Source organism: Puntigrus tetrazona, chromosome 10 (assembly GCF_018831695.1).
Source record: "Puntigrus tetrazona isolate hp1 chromosome 10, ASM1883169v1, whole genome shotgun sequence".
Taxonomy (NCBI): domain Eukaryota; kingdom Metazoa; phylum Chordata; class Actinopteri; order Cypriniformes; family Cyprinidae; genus Puntigrus; species Puntigrus tetrazona.
The window spans coordinates 7,632,182-7,658,233 of NC_056708.1; the positions used below are offsets into that span (position 1 = coordinate 7,632,182).

Sequence of the window (26,052 nt, forward strand, 5' to 3'; positions counted from 1 at the left end):
CATGTAATCATGGGTTTGACATAACACTAAATTAACAAAGTTTATTTTTTTATATATAAAATCAGTGATGTCACAATAATACTGTTAACCTGAATTATTTTCTTTTTGTATTATATTATCATGCCATGCCTTGTTAGTAACATAGCTCAACATTTGAAAAAGTCTGTTGACAATCCAAGTTGACATGAGTCATTTTTACATTTACATTTTTTTTTTTTTCAGTTTTGTAATTATTATGCATGCAATTATAATTCTACAACAATATTAACTGCATTAATCACAGTTTGCAGTACCATTTAAAATTAACTACCAAAGGAAGAAATATTGATTTTGATGACTTTATGAGTCAACTACCTGCAATTTATTCAAAGAAATTGAAGCAAATAGAGCTATTACCTTTTTTTTATTTAGCTACATTTAACTGCATCTCGGAGAGTTCTAGGAATGCCTTGACTGCTGACTCCTGAATATAACAATGCACTTCTCAACCATTTCATTGAAATGAACCGGACCTCACAACAACAACCCGCCTTCTGTTCCAATAAGCGACCCTGATCCAAACAATACTCAGTAATTCCCATTCACTTGTTTACTTCATAATGAATGTATTTGATGAGATGTGCTGCCTGATTGATTTGTGTCATAATCGCTAATGGAGCCTTGCACTATTAAGAAATCTCCATGTAGCTAAAAAAGCACTTTCCATATTCACTCCATGTCACTAATTGGCACTTGACTGTCCCCCTGCAGTTGTCAGAATCGTGCTGTTCCCTCCGGGGTATTGTTTGGTTTAGGCGGTGCCAGATCCTCGGCAGGAGATTGTAGATGATGTACAGCGGCGGCTGATGGCTCAGGGCAGGCGGTCACACCTGGAGGTGATAGTAACGACTTTAGACTGATGGAGAAGGTTGGAGCCGTTACAGGATCATGTAGCGAAGCGGTGCTAAATTGTGAAGACTGAGACAGCGGTTGTTATCCGAGGTTGTTTGTGGATGACAGAGGTCAGACCTAGTTTGGATTTTACAGCTGGTGAATGGATAATGTTTGGATAAAGGATTGAAAAGGTAAAAGGCTCTTGAAATGGGATTGTTGATTATATTATAGAGAGCACATCATATAAATGTTCCTTGACGTTTTATGAAGAAATCATGAGAGGCGCCTGGCAGAGGTAAAGTGATCTTTTTTATTTTAATGTTGAAGTTATGTCTGTTTGTTATGGAGTATCTGTTGACACAGTCATTTATTTTTGAATTAAAAGACGTATTTAATTAATGCATTCATTCATTCATTTAAAAGGTAGATCTTCAGAAAAGCCCATACTGCATATTGTAGCTGGTGACTTTTATTGTGAATTTCAATGTGTGCAATTATTTATTACTACTTTAAGTATTATTACATCAATTACTGTCAAAGAACATTTCACTAAAGTTTATTAATCATAAACTATAAGCCAATTGAGTGCAATAATTCAACTTTATAGTTATATATAGTTAATAAAAAAAGACATCCGTATAATTCATAAAATTAAGATCTGTATTTGTTTTATTTCCTTGGCATTATATGCTACTAATAAACGTATCAAAACCTTTCATCAGAGTTGTCTACACCTGTCCTGGTCCTGAATTTTTATCATCTTTTTTTTGATCCACTTCAAATGTTGTATGTGTATATATACATAACATTTTTGATTTACTAATAGAATATATTTTTGGTAATATATTATATATTTTTTTAAATCATTACACATTATTTATATACTATTATAGTTTTTATTTTTAGCATTGTACATTTGTTATCATAAATGTCATTGGTGGCAGTATAGTTTTCATTATTTTTTATTTCAGTTTTAAGTTTAGCTATTTCGGTACATCGTGTTGAATTAAATTAAAATGAGAAATGTCTAATTAAATATTAGACGTGTCTTTATCATGTACATATACTAAAGTCATGTCTAGGTATGTTCAAATTTTGTGTTAAATACTCACTGTTTTTAAGGCTATCATTCCACATATTATCTTAATAGTAATGTTAGCCTTAGCAAGAACAAGTTTCATACTTAGTAAACACTACTAAAACAGCATTATGATGTCATGAAAGAAGAATTATTTTGGAGCGAGATGGATGAATGTCTATATCTCATTGCCTTGTATTAGTGACTTTGCCCTTTGAGCCAGTTCAGGGTCACTTTCATATCGACTGAGCAAATGCTAAAATTCTGCTTGCAATTCAAATCATCCGTACGTGCCCTCGAAGGTTTTTATCGAACTCACCTCAAAGAGTTGCATTAATCTCCTGAATCTGCTGAACTAAAATGGATCCGAGCCCAAACCCGCTGGCGAACGCGTCGAGCATAAAGACCCGAGCTGAACGTGAAATGTGTGTGTCTGAGTCACTTACTGTAGTGGATGGAGAATGAGCGGTGTGTTATTTCAACACAAAGTCCTCTCGATTAGGGTCCCTTTGCATGCCCTTTTAGCACTGAGTGCTTTATTGGCAGGTCCAGTAGGACTGCATTTCCTCCGAACACACAGCTTCAGTCAACGAGAAGCAGAAGAGGGGCGGACGTTGTTTTACTCACAGACTTACTGCTGCCCCTGAGGGCCTAACCTAGCCCACACGCAGCTAATCAACAAGGGCTTCGCGTGGGCTTTTTACACACAGCTAGGCCATTTCACATACAAAAACACACATTCGCAAGAAATTGTCTGTGAGTGATTTATGAACTGACCATATCCAGTTTTATCAATAAAGCGTTCCCTCAGAGAAACAGTGTTTGTGTAACTGTGTGTTCTGGATCACCGACTGCATGCGGCCCCCACAGCACTAGGAAGTTCCCTGGTGTCCTTACTGGAAATGAAATATGTGCGTGTCCTCACCAATCGATCGAGTGTTTTAGTCTTTGGTGTTTTCCTAGGATAGATTACAATCAATGAAACATCAGAACATTTAGGTGCTAGTGTAATGATGGCTCAATTGAACACTTCTCATTTGCAGACCTTGGCTCTGAATATAATTTAAAGTAAACTAAAAAAAATCCTTAGCATCTCTCTTTGGCAGATTTTTATTTTAGTTTAGTTTATTGTATTTTATTTTTATAAGTTTGATTTTAGAAATAAAAATAGTAGTAAAATAAATTAGAAATTGTAACGTAATTTAAATATTAAATTAAGTGTTTGTATGTCCTGTCTATATATATATGAAGAGTTTATTTGCAAAAACAAATATATAACATTTTCAAAATCATGTTTTAACCTAATTAAAACAACCCAACTATTATTATTTGAATGCACAAAAAATTATTATTCTTGTGAATTGTTAAAAACCAAGTTATTTTATTTTTTTTTTTTTGCAAACAAACTTTCATATATTTATTAATTTATTCTAAACGTATGTAAAACATAACATAGTGATAGTGTCTTGACTTATATGAGACTTATATAATAATATTATAAACCTAATAAGAACTGTGTGATAATAATAACCGTAATAATAAAAGAATTGGATAAATGATTTTTTTTAAAACACTGTTTAAGTATATCAAAATGTCACACTGCTGTCACTTTCTGACATGTCATGTCAGATGCCCGTTAGCACAATTAGACATACCATTTAGTATCTGAAGGGCGCATTTTGTCCTGTCAGAGATCTTGATCACATGACTGGGAGACATTTTCACTAGCTTACTGAGCGTATATCATAACAAGGGCCTGATCTTGATGAGCTCGGAAACCTTTTACCTGGGGAGCTGAGAGAGCATGCTGTCTTTTTCTTGCTGTCTTCATACGCTCTTGATTTATTACCACACGCTGGTGGTGATGTAACAGCACCTCAGCAGGTTATACCCGTGTTTGTGTGGCTGTGTATTTGAAGGTGGGGGGTCAACTAAAAACTGCATATTTATGAAGTTCAATTGCAGCCCCGCCAGGCGAGGGTGAATCTTTGGCCTTAATTGTGTCTCATAAATATTGATAGGTTAGGATATTTTGGTGTTCCAACCCATCTACGCACGGGCAAAAACAGGATCCCCTCATATGTACTTTTATGAGTTGATCTTTTCTGGTGCTTGGTTAGGTTTCTTGAGCCGTGAACTTTCAAAATATCATCGTTTTGTGTGTTACACAGAAGAAAAAGTGGCCGTATAGGTTTGGAAAGACATTTGGGTGAGTAAATGATGACAGAATTTTCATTTTTGGCTGACTAACCCTTTAACTCAAGTTTGGATTTGGATTGGAAGTCTCTTATTTTCAGATTGTTTTGAGTTGACATTAGTGACAGCTGAAATTTATATTGCAACAAAGAGTGATTACCACCATTAGGAGTGAATAGTCTTATGAAACAGTTGGTCACTGCTAAGAACCAAAAACACAGCAACTTAATAACTGTACATTTCTTTGAGTCTGTTAAGTGACTACTTACAGTACATAATGCTAACATAAATGCATTTACTTCTTGCTTAAGTGTTATTCAGTGACTTTGGGGTTGTTGAAGTCAGATGTCTGCGTTTATCCACAACTTTCTTGAAGTAGAGCTAAAATCAGCATGTCTCAGAGTGTCTCTGATCCTAATTCTGATTGTATTACTAGATGCTAAATTGTCGTTGAAGCGCAGTGTTAGCGCAGGAATATTTGGTTTTGAGCTGTGGATTTTAAAGTCACGAGAAGGTCTGGTGTGGTGTCAAATCCAGTGTTTCACCCATCTTCTGCAGTTGGTGATTTTCCACTCCAGGTGTTTTGTGTCCAGGTTTGGTGCTTTTTGGATGATTAGCTGTGCTTTGGTTGCCATGGAGATGCCGAGTACTTGAAGAACAGCATTCGCTGGATGGTTCTGTCTTCGCTCTTGACTCTTGATTTCTTTGTAGAGTCTTCCAGCTCCTGCGAGAATGCTGCCCAGATGTTTCTGTAAGATGGTTTCTGTTTTGCCTGTGCAAACGTACATGTTTTTCTTCAGCTGTTCAGATTGGCCGTGTGTTCTTTGCGGCTGTGCACACATTTACTTTAGCATACATTTACTTCTCTATAAAGTCTCCAGGCTTTGATCAGCAGAACGGAACAGTTTGCTCAGGGCCTGTGAGGAGACGTTTACTTCATTCTCGATTTTGCCGATGTAAATCCTGGGACAACGGTTGTCACTTTAAAGCAGTTCTACAGCCCTCATGGTGTCCAATCTACACTCTCAACTCCCACACACATTGGCATTCGGCTGTTGAGAAGTCAGCCTACATCTTTTCAAAGTTTTTTTGACTTGTGTCTGTTGGCAGTCAAACATTTTTTTTTTTTTGGTCCCTTAACCCCATCTGACAGTCTCTTTGAAAAACTCGCAGCTATCTTGTTTTTATTCTGCAGATTTTTGCAAAATTCTGAATTTCCACTTTGAAATTGCCACATTTTCCTTTTGAATTTCATGTTAACATGTAAACAGACTGTTTGGCTATCGGCTATTGTGCCAGTTTAGTGACTTAAACCTATTACCGAAACCTCTTTTTGCTATGTTTAAATGCATACCACATATTTCCCCCCACGATCAGTGTATAAAGTACCAAAATACTGCAGTGCTTTCAAATAGGCCTATTTATGTTCAACATTTTTATGAGCCTGAGGGACAGTTTTACTAACAGCTTGTGCCAGCGCAAACTGTTTTTGTGTTAAAATTGTACTGTCCGGTTTTACCAAAGACTCGCAGTGATGAATTTGCACTGCAAAGGTATGGACGCAGTTATTTTTGTGCCTGACCTTATTGTATATTCATTTGTAGGAGTTTTTCCTTTGAAAAGCAACATTTATGGGAGGAGAGTATTCAAATGAATCATGCAACACAGTTTATTAACGTTGCACCATTATTTAACACACACACATATACACACACAATTTTTTTTTAACAACTTTGGAGGAGGCACCACAGAGAAAAGAGTGCGTGTGGTAGAAGGCAGAGTATTTTTTTCACGTGTATTGGGAATTATTATATTTGGAATGCCAGAAGAACACGTTAACGAAAAATATCGTTTGAAAAGCCATGTTATTTTGAATTTACTTCAGGAAATAAAAGACGCCTTGGAACGTCTTGGTTTTATTCTTTATTTGTGACTATGCTAATTTGTGCTGCGCTTGGTATATCATCTGTGTTCTTTAATTTGCACATTGCTAGTAAATCAGCACCAGAAATTTTCCCTCCCATCTGTGAATTTGCCTTTTAGTAACATTTGTTTTTAATGCTTAAACATAGACTCTCTTATGCTTTGCCAGCATCTCGCTGCAGTCAAAAATTACATGTAGTTTGTATCAGATTGTAGTTTAAGATACTCTTTGTAACTGTGTTGATATTGTTAATTGAATATAACATTTTTAAACATATTTTTTAAATTGGTAATCTACATTTTAGATGGAAAAGATAAGCATACTAAAGTTTAAGCTAAAATAAGTTTAAGCTTAAATAATAATAGTAAATAATGCTAAAATAGCACCACATGTTAATGGATGCCTGTAGTGTGCGTGTATTTTTAAGCACAGATACATACTGTCCACTGTGGATTAGTCATTCTGGAAGCAGTTTCCAGGACCAATTGCGTATGACATCATCGTTTTTGAATCACTGATTCCTGTTACCCTGTATGACTCCAGAATTAAGTGTCTCATTATAGGACAATTTTAAATTGGTCTGTCTCTGTACACCCAGTCCCCGTTCATATCGTCTTTTTGTGCCAAAATGGCTGTAAATGCTTCCATCGCATTCCTCGTAGATCATTATGTCATGTGGTTAATTCCCGCCTGTAGATGTATGTCTTTAGCTTAGTTTATGTGTGTGTGGGGGGTGGGGGGGGTTGTGTCATAGACTGTCAGGAGCAGACAGTTATTACGCCCAAATGCCCCCATCTACTCTAGCGAGATTGAAACTAGCACGGCTAAGTCAAGTGGAACGGAGGGGAGGCAGGAACCAAGAATCTAGAGCAACGGCACGTCGGGGGGAACTTAAAATGAACACACTTGGTGCTGTCATCTCCTCCGAGAGAGTCAATTAAGCAGCACACTCAGTATTTCACACCCCCCGGTACCCGAGCATGAATGTGTGTGTCGTTGTGGCGCACCTCTCGACGATGTGACAACACGCTGGAGAGAACGGCCCATGGTCCAGATACGCATCTGTAATTATGCGCCTTAGAGAATACTCCAGAAAGAGAAGCAGATATTTCAACCAAGATATTAAACAAACATTAAGAGAAAGATTATATACAGTGGAACAAATGATATTTAATTAGATTCATGTTTCACATGTTTACGGTTGATATGATTTTTAAACTTCAGGCAATACTGTAATTACCTTTTATTGTGTTCACTAGTGTTGGTATGCATGTTTTACTGTCAGCAGTTAATGATATCTGTCTTTCTGCCTCTGTCTCTCTCTCTCCCTGTAGGAAACTAATGAGCAAATCGCAATAGAAGCGCATGTTGCACTAACATCAGGATGAAGTTCTTCACCTCTCAGCGTCAGCAAGTTTCTTCTGTGCTCCACTGAGGACGCACACCCTCACTTCCACAAAGCCCTTAACTTCGGCGTCACCGGGACAGCCTGAAACTCTTCACCCTTGTCTATTTCATATTCATCACCCATCGCTGGGGCGCCGCTCACCCCAGCCGAAGCATGTCATCGGTGGCCGTGGCACGATCGCGGCGGGAGACGGCCCGCTCCTGCCCACGCCGTATATCTGAAACTTGCCTGGTGTGGCTGCTGGGCTTGGCACTTCGCCTGGCGCTGTCCTCTTGCCAGCGGGCAGACCTCACCGCCGCCAAGCACCCTATGGTCACCACAGGCTATGGGAAGCTTCGGGGCGTACGCAAGGAGCTGAACAATGAGATTCTGGGTCCGGTCGAGCAGTACTTGGGCGTCCCCTATGCCACCCCGCCAGTAGGCGAGAGGCGCTTCCAGCCCCCGGAGGCACCAGGCTCCTGGCAGGAGATCCGTAACGCTACCCAGTTTGCACCAGTGTGCCCACAGAACATCCACGGGGTGCTGCCAGAGATCATGCTTCCCGTATGGTTCACCGACAACCTGGATGCTGCCGCGGCTTATGTACAGAACCAGAGCGAGGACTGCCTTTATCTCAACGTCTATGTTCCTACAGAGGACGGTAAGTTTCAGAAGCCAATAAAGGTTAATCTGTGATACATTTATGTTTAATACATGTTCATTCTTACTCACTTTAAACATATTTTCACCAACACAAGAAAACATAGCATGTTCATCCTCCCCAGTTCTGGTGATTGGGAGATTTTTATTAATCTTTGTGATTTTATCTTTTTTTCGAGCTTACTGTAGCTGTGTGGGGTACAGAAACATTACAGGACATAAAACAGAGGATTCAAACTCATTTACAACCATTACACCTCCAAATAAGACAATTTCTTCATAACTCGTTCTCTGGATAACCTTTGCATGCTTTTGTTCTCCTATAAAAGAAGCTAATCTGTTGCTTGTAATCGCATATAGGGTTTAAGTTAGATTACTTGCATTTAATGCATACAAAATGCTAGATGCCAGAGATAAAGAGAGCAAGAATTCCTTTGAGCGCAAGAGATGTTTAACATGCTCCAGTCAGTGATTGTTACTAAAACTGCACGGGCCACAATCTGAGCATGTGCTAAACTCTCTGATAAATGGGCCTCGCTGCAGTTTGTAAATGGGTTGTGCAGAGACTGCTGGGTAATGTCTCACTGTGCCAGCTCTCAAAATGGGTTGTCATAGTCATGGGAGTGTGGCAAGCAATGCGTGTTTGTTCCAGAGATGAAAGCTCTTCAATGATGAAACCATATACACAGGAGGTCTTCTAATGCTAATAGCACTTGTGCGTTTTAGCAACTCTGTGTACTCTTTGAGTGTGTTAATGTGCCTGTCCATTACAGTGAGTCAGTAAATCAGTCTTCCTTAATTTGTAGATATACATTCACTAAGTGCTGTAGATTGCAGTAGGATGATGCATCCATTGCGGGAGTGATTCTAGAATTTCAGTCTTCCAGCAGCTCAAATGATGTAGCTTAGAGAAATACTTTTTGCAGATGATCACAGGTTAGAATCTTGCGCTAGCTTTCAAAATAAAATTTGTTGTCAGGTTGCACTTTATTTCAATAGTCCATTTTAGACATTCTACTAACTATGATTAGGTTTTTAGTAGACTGTTAGGTTAGGGTTAGTAGAATAGTTTTCTAATAGACTGTGTGTTAAGGGACTATCAAAATAAAGTGTTTAGCGGATATTAAACATATAGTTCTCTAATGCTCTAAAGGCAAAATGTTCAATAGTTGAAAAGTTACTGTCATGATATCTCTGGTACTCATAACGATTTTTGTGTGTTTGGTCTTTGCGGAATAGATCTGAGCATGTAAGACATTCTGCTGCTGCACATATAACATACATAAAATAACCCCCATATATAACATACATGAAATCACCCCAGTGCAGATACAGGTGGAGCTGGGGAAGGTGGAGGGTTTCTGAAGTGCTCTGCAACTGCTGCAGCAAGCAGTAGAGTAAATAAAGTGTCTAAAGTGTTCCAGATGTTCGTATATCTATTGTTACAGAGACAACATAATTTTTGAGTTTTTGTAACATGAAATATCTCATTTGTGCCTTTTCTTTCCTATCAGCTTTCTTAGCAGTTTTCAGCTGTAAATCTACATGTAAAAATCATAAATAAGAACGAATGAGATAAATAATTAGCGATTTATCTTAATCTGAGAGAATTTTCGCACAGTAAACTTGGAAACATCAAAAAGTCCATGTGTTATTTACGCAAGAGTTCAAAGAATCAGCTTCTGTGAACAGAAATAGATTTTTCCCTAATAAGAAATAATAAGCAAATCTGGGCCACATAGCAAGAGAAGATATTTTTTCATAATTATGAAGATGAATTGCATGTACACGCAAGGGAATCTGTGAGTATGTGTTTTATGTGTATAGGGTTGCAGTATTTTTACAGACAGCAATGCGTCTGCAGTATGCATGCAGACGTATGACTGCATTGAAAGTGTGTAAATTCTTCAGACGGGACTTTGATGCTGCCTTTGCAGTGTTAAGATGGGTCTACAGTGCTAAAAAAATACACACACACAAAAACCCTCTTGTTCACAGCAACCCAGTTCCTCCACAGTAAGTGATTAATGCATCTGACAGTGTTGTGGAGGTGTACACGCTCTCCACACTCATCGCTTCCCATGTTTATGTGTGCCAAGCGCCGCTGCGCTGCTAGTGAGTCTTATCAAAAAATCGTCCAGCACACACTCACTGACGGGGATTCCTACACAGTCACTGCGCTGAGAATCATTCACAGGTTTTGGGAGGGATTTAATGGATCTGGACTTGGCGCCTGCTTTCCATTTCAGTCTAACATTCGGTGGGTGTTTAGTGTGGAACTTTTGGACACGTTGGAGGGGATGTGAGTGTAGTTTACAGCCAAAGGATTAGAAGGAACTGTAATTATCTAATCTATCCATCCTTCTTGCTCGTTCACTCTCTCTTTTTCAGGCATTTTCAAACTTTCTGAAGAAGCCATTATGATCCTCTTGCAAGGGATCTCTTTCCTAAAGCTCATATGTGCTGAGTGTTGAAAAGCGTTCTACTGAAAAAATTCTGGTTACTACAATTTCTTATATTATTTAGAAAATGTTCACTCAGCAGGAAATTCACTCAGAATTCATTTTATCAGATTTCTTAACTCTAATTCTGAGCTGACAATACGCATTGCATAGACAGATAGATAGATAATCATAAAATTCAAATGTCAAGCAACTTCTCACCTCTAATCTTCTCTTGTATTAGAACATAAAAGTGATTACTCTCTCTGTGAATTTGAAATTGAACTAATTAAACAAATCAGCCACAATTAGTTTAGTCAGTTTATGTGATTAATGCTTAATTGGAAATGCTAATTCTAGGCTACGTCCAGTTTAACAGCCAATATTGTTTCATTTTTATTGCGATGCTTTGTAAGACCGTGTTATACTGATATTCCTCAATATTTCGGGAGGAATTCTCACACGGTTAATTGCATCTGCTGATAGCGCTGTTTATTTGCTCATTCTGCTTACTTTGTTTAGCGCCAGATGAGGCAAATGTTTGGTTTGTCAGTCTATTTTTATCCATCTCTTCTCATTTCTGCTATTTCAGCTCAGATGACTTCTTATATATATACACTTCATTCAGATTTGTTGAATTAATGTTAACTTTTTTAATGATCAATGTTGTGCATCATTTCTGCATATTGTTAATTCATTGTTTCAAAATCTAACCAAAAGCCATTGCTTACCAGTTTCCTTTTCAAATGTATTTGCATACTGAATTGCATTTGGCCGTTTTTCTTCTCTTTAAACTGCAGAGACTGCACAGAAGCCACATTATGTGTGTTGATTCCAATGGCACAAAACAAGACTGGTGTCACGACAAAGCCAAAGTTTAAGGAGCTCGCAATGTGGCTTTTTTTTTTTTTACGCACAACCGAAGCATAATTGTAGAAAAAAACGCAACACTATTCATTCTCTGCCATACAAGCTCTGGTATTTCCTTCAGGCATGTGGCATTTGACTCTGAAAAAACGTGACGTACGACTGTGCTTCAGAAGCAGAGGTGGGGCCGCTTCTCGGTCACGTCGGGGGAAATTTGATTTCACCCAGACGTGTTTTGTCAAGCAGATTGAAGCGTAACGCTCACTTCTCTTCATTCAAGGCTGCACTCCAAATAAAAAAATCCCTTTAATATAATCAATAAGGTGCTCAGCTAAACAAAAAGATGGTAACAGTTCAATAGTCAATTGAAGCTTGGCAGCATTATATAAATGTAGATTCGCTCAGCGGCATTGCAGGTTGGGGGAATGTTGCATTTGGAGTCTAGTGATGTTGGTAAAGGTAAATAAATAAATAACCAGTTGGTCGACGCTGCAGAAGAACTATAGTGTCAATAGATTTGATGCAAGAACAAACCTCAAACTAATGCTGCTATTTCTGCCGTCCTAGCAGCCCTTGATCGAGTGAAAATTGGATCAGGATTCTTCTGCAGGGGAACGAGAGATGGAGAGAAAGACACAGAGAGGCAGCGAGGGAGAGTGTGTGTTCATAAGATGCATATGCTCCTATTGTCTTCTCATTCTCCTCTAATTGGCACAAGTATATAAGATTTGCTCTATTGTTTGCTTGAAAGGAGAGGTTTCTGCCGCTGTGGGCCTGCTGGTAAAGCTGCGTGTGATAGAGATGCTGAATTATGGCCCACGCTGATCAATATTCAATCAATGATGCTGGTGATTGATGACCCGGCTGTGACACACGAGCATACACACACTGGCCATGCTCCCCATCACCATTCCAGCGCAGAGTTTTCGAATAATCAAGCTCAGTTTGTACAAAATATCTTCAAATTATATCCCAATAAATGTCAGGAAATTGGCAGAATCACACAGCAATTTCACAGGGACAGAATTTCTGATGTAATGACAAGGAATCTGTTGTATCTGGAGTTAGAGATCAGCTTTCAATTTAAAAACAATCCAGGAGAGACGGGAACAATTGCAAATTAGATCTCTCTAAAGGTGCTCTTAGTCATTTTCGATAAAATGTTGGACGCAGTCATATCGGTAGCCAAATAATTCAGTTGTTAAAAGGACGACTTTTTTATTTGTAAAAAAATCAGGCAAAACAATATTATAGTTAATAACATTTATAATGTTTATGGTGGATACGTGTTATTAAAACAACCACAATAACAGGTGTGGGAAAGGTTTTCATCTCTTTTCCCAGTTATTATGGGAATATGACAACTGAAAAGATTTTAATGCATACAAGTATTTCAAAAAAGTATTTTTGTTTAGCAAAAACATAAAGCTAATATCCTCTCACGTTCACATAAATCTCATTACTGTAAAAATTTTCTCTTTGTTGTATAGAATTAATGAAACTCATAACTTTTATCATGGTGGTTTCTTATATGTAAATAAGGCATTGGACAGTCAGTTTATTTTAGAGTGCATCAGAATGCATATTAGCTGTACTAGTGAGAAAATTGCATTTTTAGCTTATAAAGCTATTGGTTATTGAAACCTCTTGACAAACAGTTTTGTAGATTTGGGTCTTTCTACACTGTAAAGCTACTAGAGATTAGCTGCCCGGGGCTGTTATCAAGATGGCCGCCGAGAGAACTGATTTTACCCAACAGGGACAGGGATTTTAACAAAAACATCTGAAACAAAGTTAATGCATAACTGAGAGCAAATCTGAAGCAGACTCACAAAAAAAGTGAATGTTTGGATTTGAATGTTATCATAGCTGTAGATAGGCTTGATTCACCTCTGTGATGAACTATCAACTCATGTTGTTCACCAACAAACACGGTTTCACAACCATGCAGCTGTTCAGAAATGCGGGAACACATGGCTAAATACCTCTGAATCCAGAACACTGCGTTCATACAGTTTCTGAGTGTGTGTGTGTTCATACAATGTGACAGGATCAAATGTGTTTGTATTTGTCTAGTCAGTGGAATGTTTTGAACCCAAGCCCAGGGCAGATCAGATATCAGTTATATTGATGTGTTTGGCCGCAGCCGTGTTGTGTGTGGTGGTTTAAGAGCTGTGACACCGTCCACCTCCCCACAGTGCACAACAGCTGGCAAACCGCTATAATATACACATCTGCATCCCGGCACCAACACCCGAATAAACCCGATACATATGTGCCTAAAGCCACTTTGCCACGATCGTATCATGTAGGGTGACTTGCGCACACACACATAGTGTAAACAGTCATTTCTTACTGGGACATTGGTTGTAACCAATGCTGTGGATCATGACAATCCCCGGCAGGCAAATCTCCCATTATACTGTCTCCTTCTCTCTCTCTCTCTCTCCCATATTTTTCTCCCACAAGTACAGTACAGTTCAGCTGCATATGAAAATGTGTCTTGCTGTTTTCCCTATCGAATCGCTCCAAACAACTGCAGGCAATTCGGTGAGAATTAATTGTGGCCACTGATAGCGGCACTTGTTTGCATGCTCTGTTTGTTATTGTACTGCCTGAATCGTATTGAACTAAACAAGTTGCGCAAATCAGGTAACAGCGCAAATGTGTAAAGAAATCTGTGCTGATTGCAATTTGCGTGATACAGTTCCTACTTTTGTAGGGTGAGTTGAGCATGTTTGCAAAGGTCACATTTCACCCCCGAATCAAATGGAGAAAAAAGAGAAAGTATTACTGTTTTCCAATAATTCAAGCCTATTAAAGATTTTTTTCTTTACACATTATGGCATTTAAATTCATATATTTGCCTAAACTAGATGTTAGAAAAAAAATCTATACGGTTGAGGTCAGAAGTTTACACCCCCCTTTCAGAATCTTACTTTTAATAATTTTACCAAAATAAGATTAATCATACAAACATGTTTACATTTAAAGTAATAGTTGAATTTATAAAAACGGGGCTTTTCAAAAGTTTTCCTGTTGATTCTTAATACTGTGTTAATAATGTGTGTTGTTACCTGAATGATCCACTACTGTTTAGTGATAGTTGTTCATGAATCCCTTGTTTGTCCTGAACCTGCTGTTATTCAGAAAAAAATCCACAAATTCTTTGGTTTTCCAGCATTTTTGAGTATTTGAACTCTTTTCAACAATGATTCTGTGATTGTGAGATCCATCTTTTCCCACTGAGGACAGCTGAGGGACTCATATGCATCATATGCAATTATTACAGAAGGTTCAAATGCATACTGATGCTCCAGAGGGTGAAAACTTTTGAATATCAGGGTAAATAATTTGTCTTATTTTGTCATCATGTAACTATCTTCTGTAGCCTCTGCAGGGCATTACTAAGTGAAAAAAAAGATATTCAGGCAAAATGAGAAAAAAATGCACATCTTCACTCTGTTTAATGTACATATATTCACAAAGACTTCTTTTGGGTTAAATTTTTAACTGAGCGCGTTTTTCAGAGTGTGTTCAGCTTTCTGCTTGCGTTCACCTTTTTTGTTATTGTCAGTTTGGATTTTATTATTATTTCGCCCCTGTGGTATTCTTGCCCTTCTGTAAAGCCCGGGTCTCTCCTTCAGCCTGTTTTATTGTGCGTGAGGCAAAAAGTCTGATAACTAATAGCAATAGCGTCTCTCTTTCAACCATATGATTTGAGATATCAATCGTATCTGTAGCACAAACGATGAAAGATGCGCCAGTGACACAAACCAAAGTTCGGTGCTTAGCGCTAGGGGTTTGTTTTGGATCCCTAAGTATATGAGCAATAGTAGTAGTGTCATTTACTGTAGCACGTACCACTAACAACATGGCAGCCCCTCTTTTACAGTGAAAGGTCTATTAGAGCCAACAGCTCTACACAGATGCACACACATCTTTTATCTCCAGCTGTGCTCTGTGTGGGAAGGCAGCTGTGTTCTCGTCTAGCCGACTGTGTTAGTCCCTGCCACAGTTCTGCCTCCGCCAAACACCAAGAATCCTCCATTTTTATTACCGGTTCGGCGAGCGTTTACCGTCCATACGCTTTATTAAAAGCTATATTTCAGAGCACAGCGTGATGCAGCAGACGCAGACAGCTCACCAGAGAGAAAGAGCGAACAAGAGATAGATAGAACGCGACAGGAGAGCGAGAGAAAGAGGAAGAGAAGGATGACACTTGTTTGAGTGGGAGCAGCTGGGAGATTGCTAGCAGTAACTGAAGGTTTATGTCATGGAGATATGGGCAGTCTTCTCACTCGCCCACGGGCATTGAGCGGCAAAGAAACACGGCTCCACGCGCTCATACGCACACGCGTGCTCGATGACCTCATTTACAAGGAGCTCTTGGAGACGATTACGACGGTGATTCGTCCCTCTCCTGAAATTTCACTGAAAAACTGGCCATTACATCATGTCACTCGAGGCTGCGCTCACCTCCTTATTGGGTGACTTTAAAAACAACATGAAATGGTATCCGCAACCCATTTCGCTCCTGTAATGTGACATTTTTGAGTGAAACAGAAGGTTTAGCGGGAATGCTTATGTAAGGTGGGGCTTGATTGCATCCATCAGGATTTGATTGGATACGGAAAAGTGGGCTATTATATTACAGCTAATATTGTTTTCCATACTCTAACAGTTTTGTTTACATTCAAGGGTGTGTATATCATATGAAGAAAGCTTGAAGATTCAATTACATTTTTTATATAAAGTATTTTATTCAGCAAGGATGCATTAAACATTACAGTGAAGACACGAACAATGTAACAAAAGATTGCTATTTTAAATAAATGCTGTTCTCTTTGAACAACAAAGAGTATTTTAAAAAGTACAGTTTCCACTCAAATATTAAGCAGCAAAACAGTGATAACGAGAAATGTTGTCTTTAGCACCAAATCGGCACATTAATAATGTTATTAATATTGTATTAATATTTCACAGTGTTGCTGTATTTTTTATTTTTAAAATGCAGATATGAGACTTCTTTAAAAAAAGACCCCTTAATAAAGATCCCTTAATCCTACAGCAGACCTAAACTTAACTACCTTAGTATTAATAAGCAGCAAATTAAGAGTTTATTGAGGCAAAATTCATAGTTAATTCTCCAAACCTTTACCTAGAGTAAATGGTAAGCCGTGACGTGCAAGGCAGGAGACTGGGTGAAATCTTTGTCTATATTTTATACTTTTAAGATCCTCCAAAAAAGCACTGGGTGCTGCTAAAACATCTTCTCTGATATTGTATTAAAGCACTTTTGATTTTTCTGTTGCTTACAAAAACATTTGACACAGCTACTATCAAATGGCTGTCGATAGAGTTTTCAACTAATGATGCCAATTTGTTCGCCAACCAGGAAGTTAGCACTGGATTATTGTAGAAATTTAGCTTTGTGACCAACGAATGTGATATGGTCGGTCACACTTTAGTTTGGGCACAATTTCTCACTATTAATTACAACTTTGCCCTCAAACTCCTAATTTACTGCTTAATTAATAGTTAGTAAAGTACTTGTTAAGTTTAGGTAAAGGGTATGATTAAAGGATTTAAAAAGTGGTCATGCAGAATAAGTCTTTAATTTGTGCAATAACAGTACTAATAATCCGACAATGTGCTTGAAATTTTTATGCTATTAAGCATCTAGTAAATAGTTAGAGCTTAAACTACTTAAACTACCTATGATGCTTACTCATCAAGATTACCCACAAGATCCATTAGATTTAAAAGTGAAAAGCTACAGTTGGGCTATAAACAAACACTTTAGTATAGGGATTAATTCTCACTGTAAACTAGTTGCTTACTAGCATGCCTATTAATAGCATACTGGCTATTTATTAGCACTTATAAAGCACATGTTCTGCATGTCAATATTCTAATCACCCAATACTTAAACATAACAACTGCCTTGATAACTATTTATGAGCCGCAACTTAGGTAATAGTTTGTTGTAGTGGACCTTAAAATAAAGTGTGACTGAACAAGCTATACCATGGTCTCATGACTTCAATGCCACTATTATTAAGCTTTTGACAAATCTTAATGTAAAATCAACAAGTTAGAAAATCTGAATAGTTAGCAAGACCATAAGTACAAACACAAAGAGGCTGTAAACTCGGATTAGTGAGTAGATGAGTTTTCCTGTTCGGCATGATGATGTATAATGCCTCTGACACCCTCCATAGTCCCACAATTTGCGCTTAACCAGTTTGGGGAAAAAATAACGCGATTAGCATGTCACGCATCAATTTCATTTTGAAGGTGTCCAGACAAATTACTTCCTGAAGGCTTGATGTGTCACGCCTGGTTAGGACACTGTGTAGTTACCGTATTCTATCCAGTGCAATAAGACATTTCATTGGTCATGTGGTTCGTAATTCAGTAGAGTTGCGTTCATAAGCCCCGCCCATATCAAAATCTCACTGATCAAATTTTCCTGCACATATCTGAATATTAAACATCAAACATACTATGATGGACTAAGACTGCACAGTATTATGCTTTAAGAGTGGACAGAGAAAACACAGCCGCTGGAAACTGGACATGTCTCGTCTGGTTAAGACACAGTATAAGAGTTAACACAAAACAGAAAGAAAGAAACTGCTGTAGCTATTGTTTAATGGCTCATCTAGAGTCTTTAATGGAGGGGAGCTATATATTGAGCACATGACATCAGCCCTTCAAGGCAGATTGCTTTCATGTACTGTTTTTCTAGGTCTGCTCCCTTTGCAGACAGTGAGAGGGAGACAGAGAGATAAAAAAAAGAAAAAAAAACAGAAAGAGAGACAGAGAGAATATACTGAAGACGTTTCTACACTGCAAGCCTGTCAGGAAGGACAAACCTGCTGGTTACTCTGGGATGGCGTACTGCCGGGTTCCCTGTCACGCACTCCTGTCAAAAAATACCAAATACACACTCACTCACACACACTTTCTCGGGAAAGAAAGTGTTTACCGCACAAACTGTTCGGCGGCTCAACATGCACGCTGCCATCTCTCAGACTGGGAGTAACGCCACATTCACAGAGCCTGGTTTTTCCTTTCCGACTGTCGCCGCACCAGGCGCTCACCAACCCACGTACCACCCAAGACTCATCCCACGTAAATGATCTTTCCTCCATTTTAAGTCTTCATTACCGCTCTACCGCCACACCGACGGCATCTCTCGTGTCTTCTTGCACTTAGAGGGGAATTCTGGGCCTTAGTTTTAAAGCTGGTGCATCGTCTTCAAAGGCCAGCAGGATTAGGTTTCTGGGAAAAGCCTGAGCCCTAATGGAGGCTGTAGACCATATAGTAGGAAGCAGGAACCAGTAAAATTGTGAAAGCTTGATCTCCAAATGCTTTAAGTGTCGATAAAGTGCTGACGTTGCTGAGACTTAATCGCACACACGCGCGCTCGCTCCATACTCCCATCAACCTGTCTCCTGCTCTCCAGCCTTTACTGGAAGAACTGACCTGAGATGGTGAATTGAACTGAAAATCACGTCAGCATTGATCGAGTCTCAAAGCTTAAGTGCAACTCAGGAGATTCAGCTCAGAGGAACATGCGAGAAGGTGCACACACTCGACTATACGAGGAATGTGCATGTCTCTGAATACAGAGGGGTGTAGGATTTACTTTGTTTCAGAAATTGCTCTAAATTATATCTGATTTATTCATTTATTTAAATGACTGGAAGTATTTTTGTATTGTAATTTGTATCTGAAGTTTCTTTCGAAAGTATTTTATAAGTCTTTGTTTAACAATTAAAATCCATGAAGCAAACCATCAAGTTATGAGGTGAATCACATAAACTTCAAATCTACAAGGCTGAGTATTTAATTGCAGTAAAGAACTACAGTTCCATGAAGCATCATATCACTTAATTAAAAACAATGGCGAATTAAGTAGTGTGAGAGATTTTGATGAAATTCTTCCTTCAGAATCATGGGTAATGCAGTTTTTACCATTAATTCTGCTATTAAACATGATTATTAAAAAAAGCAGCTTAAAATAATGTGGACTGAAAGCATCAACAAAAGCGTATGCCATCGATTAACAACCTCACAGCTCACAGTATGTCTGTTTTTAAAGGTTTATAAGATATTTTTTCAAAATCAATTCCCCTATGGTGAAAATGAATTGGATTTTTGTTACTGGAAACTAACTGTTTCACTATTTTTGTAAGCCAGTGTTTCTGTTTTAGGCTGATTTTGGATACTGAAGCAGACTACATCCAAAGTCATGCAGTGTCAAAGCTTCACGCTCAAACTAATAATTTGAAATATTCATTTCATAATATATGTAAAATGTACAAAAATCAACGTGCTAATGACGAACTAGAGCTAGGAAAAATGATCACTACACTGTATATGACATTTTTTCCTGTAAATGTAATTGTGTATGTTAAAAAAACATCATGCAGTCTGTTATGAGAATACAGTTGTGCTGTATATATGTGCATTATATGTGTGTTGAACAGACTGGATGAGAATGATATGCACGGTAATGACAAATGGGGTTTGCGTTTGTGTGTGTGGTCTATTGGTGTGGAGAGCCTGTGTAGCAGATAAACGGTAAATAAATGGAGACGATTTCTATCTCGTCTCTTACAGGCCCACCGCCAGTACTGAGAGAGGGGGTAGGGGGTCATGCTGATAATACCCATTAATGGCTGTCGCCACACAAACATTTAGCATTTAACCTGAGTTAGCGACAGATGCTAATGCGTCTCGCTGCACCAGATCCTCTCAGCTCCAGTCCCGAAGAAGCCAGTGACAGAACTCTGCTGTTGCAAAACAAACTAAAGCACCAGCTGATAAATGCTAGGATCTGGTCCTAGTGGAGTGAATGAGACCATAAATAATGAGACCATAAATAGAAGCATTCAGACTTTTATGCTATACCCGATGCACCGAATTCAACACTGTAGCTACATGCTAACTATATTTAACAAAAAGGTTTTTTTTGATTGTTTTTTAAAACGCTGTTGGTTCGTGAGGGTATGATTTGAATATCATGTACTGTACCAGGCTTTTAATATGGTATTTCAAAGCACAGGTATACATAGACGAGCCCGGACGAAGAAACACTGAACTGAACATGATGACACAATTAACCCTAAACAGAAACTAGGTCACACATGGCACATGAGGAATGAAAACAAACACAAAACAGTCCAGGGGTGTGAAAGTTATGTGTTTTGTTTTTTTTTTATATTATGATGTAGTTTTAATACATTTTTATTTATTCATATTTTTTCAGATTATTTTATTTATTTACAAATTTACATGTTCTTCAAAGTTTTTATTTCATCTGATATATATAGTATGTAGTTTACAATAAAGTATATAGTATATAAAAAATATTTTTTGTTACATTCATTTGGTAAAATCTACAGCTACCATGGTTACTTTTGTTGCTGAACAAAAAGATGGAAAGGAGTCATACTCGACTTTGTTGTCATTTTTCACATTTCAATGTAATTCCACTTTTTTTTTTTTGTCCATTGCTCTGTAATGTGAAAAAAGACAGTAAACCTGATTTGGCTTCAAATTCCAATTTGCACAAGATACTGGTATGGTTTATAAATCCCAATAGAGAAAATGTTCACGTATGGCTATAAATGCAAGTTCTCGGCAGATGCTTTTTAAGAGCATTACGCAAGACGTTTGTTTATTTGTTTGTTTGCGAGACAGGAAAAGAGAGATCACAGTTTCAGCGGTCTTATCCTGTGAGGGGGAGTTACTGTCCCACAGGACATTAAGTCGGAGGACTCCTGAGGGCCATTGCACTAAACGTAGCTTTGCTACAGCGTTTCCACATGTCTCATCACTTTCTCTCTCTGGGCACAAAGAAAGATGGCTGGACATTTGTCATTGGAAGCCTGGCATTTATCGAATGAGTGAGTGTGGATGGATGGAAAACTGTTGAAGAGAAGTGACAACATTGTAGCTGCTAGTAGGGATGCAAGTGTCACACCACCATCAGTTCCTCTCTCTCTCTCTCTCTCTCTTTTTCTTTCTATGAGTTTTTGTCTGTTTTGCTCTTCTGCTTTGGCTGCTGTTTTTGATTCTTCTTTTAAATTGGGACACATGATCTCTTGCTAGTTTGTCGTTTTTCTTGTTTTGCTGTTTTGGAATTTTTTGCTCTTTTTGTTTAAGCGCAGTAAAATCTTTTTGAATTTTGTCTTTTCTCTTTCCCCCCCTTTTTGTCTTAACCCCAGGTCCGCTTACAAAAAAACACGATGAGTCTTCGATGAACAGACCGAGGGACGAAGGTATTTTTCTTGCATGTTTTTCCCTTTTTGTCTTGTTTTTCAGACTCTTTTTTGGGGGGGCTGTTGTAATGTGTGCCGTTATTTCTCTTGATTATTTTGTCTTGTATGTTTTCGCGTTTTGCTTCTAGCTCGACCAGCCACAGGCATCAACGCGTACACATGCTCAAGCGTACATGCACTAATTCATGCACTGCTGATGTGGTTATTTGTGTTGCATATATTTTTAATCTCTTCTCAAAACAAATGATTCTTCATTTCATTACAACAGGCTTTTATTTTAGGAATAATCTCCCGTCGACGGTTATTAAGATTTCATTATACGTTTTGTGTCCTTTTTGATGAATGGCAAAGGATTAGCCAGAAATCAATAAACTACAAATCCCATCAGCCCCCTGTGATTTAGTGCAATTTCATTGGCTGACATGCATCCGGCTGAGAATGCAGTAGAGTAGCTAATGCAGTAAGTCTGTAAAAGACAACAGGCTGGATTTATTGCTTTTAGGAGCAGAAGAAAATATAATGTTCTATTAGTATTTAAAATGATCATGTCTTAATATAGCCTAGATTGTATTAATAAAAAAATCTCAATGATTGCCCTAATATTACTGCTCATATTTTATAATAAGAAGGTTGCAGACTAGCTCTTGCTGTGTACATGTGTTTACAGCATATACTGTGTTTCAGCTCATTTGTGTTTTTTGTGTATGTGGGTGTCCGTGCAAATGTGTGTGTGCATGTTGTTCACTCCATGTGACACTCTTTCACAGTATCCACTAAATGTGTGTGTGTCTGTGTTGTGTTAAAAAAAAAAATCTGGCAGCTGTGGTTGCCTGAAATTGGCAGCATTTGGTGCCTTTATATTTTGCAGTTTATATTTGCAACAAAACAAAAATAATAATAATACATTTTTTTGAATGATATCAGTTTTGAATAGTTTTTTATCTGTGCAAATCCAAATTAGAGTGAGCGGCAATTGAGAATCTCAAGCTTCACGTGCAAAAACGCCATAAAAGTAATCTATATGACTGTAACCTTCTAAAATCCTCCTTTAAAGTTGTTCAGTTAAAATCTGCCTAAAACCATAGTCTCACAGTCAGATTTGAATACAAGAGGTCATCTGACAGACATTTTAAACATAATAAATTAATTCAAGAATGTTGTGCAAGCTTATTACAACAATGGCACAGAATCTGCCTATACTTTTAAATGTGTTTAATTGATTCTGGTAACTGATACCAACTACTTTTTTCTTCCACAAGGGAGTCTGGTGTCACAGCAACTTTGTTTCCAGGTGGAAAAATGCAACATGCACATTTCTCAGAAATTCATCCAATCAGATGACAAACTCCTAACGTGTTTGGTTGAATTGGCAATATGTCTGAGACTGAGACTGTACTTTAACCCTGACATATATCTCTTTTCTCACAAGAGAAGTAACAATGTCCATTTCATAAACAAAAAAGGTCTTTTGACTCTTTCCAGTAAATCAGTTGATTCGGTTCATAAAACCTTTCTGAATAAAATGTTAATGAACGAACCTAATAAATTGATAAATTCATTAAAAAGAGGAACAAGTACATTATTAAAAATTTCTCTTGCATTCCACGGAAGAAATATTAATTCCTGTGTTTGTAAGTATACATACACACACATATATATATATATATATATATATATATATATATATATATATATATATATATATATATATATATATATATTTGTTATGAACAAACATTTTTTTGTCATAATTTTTGTCAACACAAATGAGACGATTCAAATGAAAACTAATTTTAAATGATGAAAACTATAACGAAAATCTATTGCCATTTTCGCTAATGGATAAAAACGAGACGAAAATGTTAGGGGGTTCGGAGGTTAGATGCGGAACTTCGTTCAAATAAACTTGCTGACAGCGCTCTCATAAAACCTTTAAAACTCTCACTATGCAGACGTATGGATAAATTTGACGATGAAAGAGAGAACTCAGTTTAGTCCAGTTTCTGAGCGCAGACACTGAAGCATACACATACAGAAAGCGCGTCTCACACAGCGAGCGAGTACTCTTTGAAATGAACAGAAAATGATGTAGAATTGTCCATTTTGTCAGCCATTCACGTAAACAGAGTCTGCTTCGTCTTAAGTGAACGTAACTGGTAGGGAGAACATGTACCAGCAGATTGCATCTTTTGTATCTGTGGTTTTAAATTTAATTCGGTTTTAAAGGGATAGCAGCCTAATTTGTTATTATCCAAGTCACTGATGTTAATCAAGCAACAAAGGTACAATTATGCACTACTTTTCACTGAATCACTTAGTACTTAGAAGTCCTAAAGATTCATCTAAATGTATTTATATAAATAAATATATGTCTGCTTGAAATGATGAATAATATGGCAAACAAGTTGTTATAAAGAATGAATAATTAGCCTATATAACCATTGGTATTTAACTGAAAAGAAAAACATGTTCTTGTTCTTTATGAGAAGTGGTTATGTTTAACATAATGGCATGTTGTGTGTCACCACGGTGTCTGTCATGATAAAACCTTAATGTCATAATGAATTTGGAAATTTAAAAAAAAAAGCATAATAAATGCGTTACACTGTAACTAAAAACATTCGATTTTAGCCGATTTTACTGTAGATTTAGTCGACTAAAACTAAAAACAAAAACGACTAAAATATGACTAAAACTAGGCATTTTAGTCAAAAGACTATGAATAAAACTAAATTAATATTTGCTGACAAAATTAACACTGATATATACTAGTGCTGTCAAATGATTAACTGCATTCAAATTAAACTTTTGTTTACATTATTTATGTATATATAAATACACACGCATTCACGCAAGTGTTTTGAAAATATTGGCATGCTTATACAGTCATAAATTCATATTCGTATATTTTATATAAATACATTTAATATATAAACATGACATTTTTCTTTAACATATGCATACATGTTTTTCTATTTATATATACATAATATACACAGTATAACTTTTATTTTGGATACGATTAATTGCAATTAATTGTCTGACAGCACACACACACACGCACACGTGCTCATATAACTTGCAAAAAAAACATATTTGAATAGTATTTCACGGTAAAATTTCATATACTGTCTCATCAAATTCATATATATTAAGATAATAGACAATTAAGCAATTACCAGGGTTTTAGAGTATGGTTATTCCATGCTCTTTCCATTTAAAAAGACTATCGCTCTTTTATAGCGTACATGTCTGTGCATGTGCAGGGCTCACGCTCTATGCACTGAGTTCTCGGATTCCGGGCGTCTCTAATTGCAGAGGTTTAAATAGAGACACTGCCAGCTAATCCAATTTTGCGTCTCTGAACACGGGAGAGAAGAGGAGAGGAAACGCGCAGCAGCGACGGAGGAAAAGGAGGAGAACGAAAGAGAGGAGAGATGAAAGAGAGGAGGAGAGGGGGAACGCTCAGATCACCAATTTGAGAGCACGGAGGGGGATAGATGGCTAAAAAAACGTCGTGATAAAGACGAGTATATGATGAAATGAGATTCATGGAGCTTTGAAAGTGAGAGAGGATGTGTGGGCGGCAGACAGGAACAAGAAGGGAGGGATGGTCGTGGCGCGAAAAAAAAGGTACTGGTTCGCTCATGACACACCAGAGCCGGTGGCTCACGGGGACCCGGGTTCGAATCCGTCGAGTCCCGAACTCGTTCCCCCGTCTCTCTGCCTCACTTTCCTGTAAATAATGTCGAGTAAAGCTCAGACGGGAAAGAACAAAAGATGGAGAGGTGTGGAAAGTCCCATAACGAGAGTAGAGAGGCAAAGATGAAGGCAGAGAGTTGAGGAGAGGGGGAGAGTATAGAAGGAAAAGCAGGAGATCAGAGGGAACGAGGGAGGGGGAGGTGCGGCATAGGAGAGGAAGAGAGAGAGAGATGCAGGCTCGGAGAAGGAGAGACAGAATAGCGTTCTTGTATTTTGAGGATGTTTTGAAGCGAATAGGATACTAAGGCCTCTGTTGAAAGGATCTGGGTGTTGTGCTTGCTCTCTCTCTCTCTCTCACACTCTCTCTCTCTCTCTCTCGCTCTATTTCAAACTCTTTCCATCCCATATTGAGACTAACGCATCGCATACGGTCTCTCTCTCTTCCTGTGTCTCCCCATTCTTCCCTCGCTCTCTCTCTCTCTCACACACACACACACACACAAAGATTATACTCATGGATTCGTAAGCAGGGTTGTCCCAGATAAGATGTTTATGGATTCTGTGTGCTTCTCTTCGATGCATCACACACAAAAAAAATATCTCAATACTGCAGCGAAAAAAAAAAA

At 37.9% G+C, this 26,052-nt stretch overlaps 1 protein-coding gene across 1 annotated transcript in view; it reads left to right on the plus strand.

Annotated features, from left to right (window-relative positions):
- The window catches only part of nlgn2b (neuroligin 2b), a 66,341-nt gene that overhangs the window by 16,778 nt on the left and 23,511 nt on the right, over window positions 1-26,052 (plus strand). Inside the window, exons 2-3 of the mRNA XM_043250814.1 lie at window positions 7,406-8,119; window positions 21,671-21,724. Coding sequence (XP_043106749.1) covers window positions 7,633-8,119; window positions 21,671-21,724 — 541 coding nt within the window. The 5' untranslated portion in view covers window positions 7,406-7,632. The remainder of the gene's footprint in view (window positions 1-7,405; window positions 8,120-21,670; window positions 21,725-26,052) is intronic.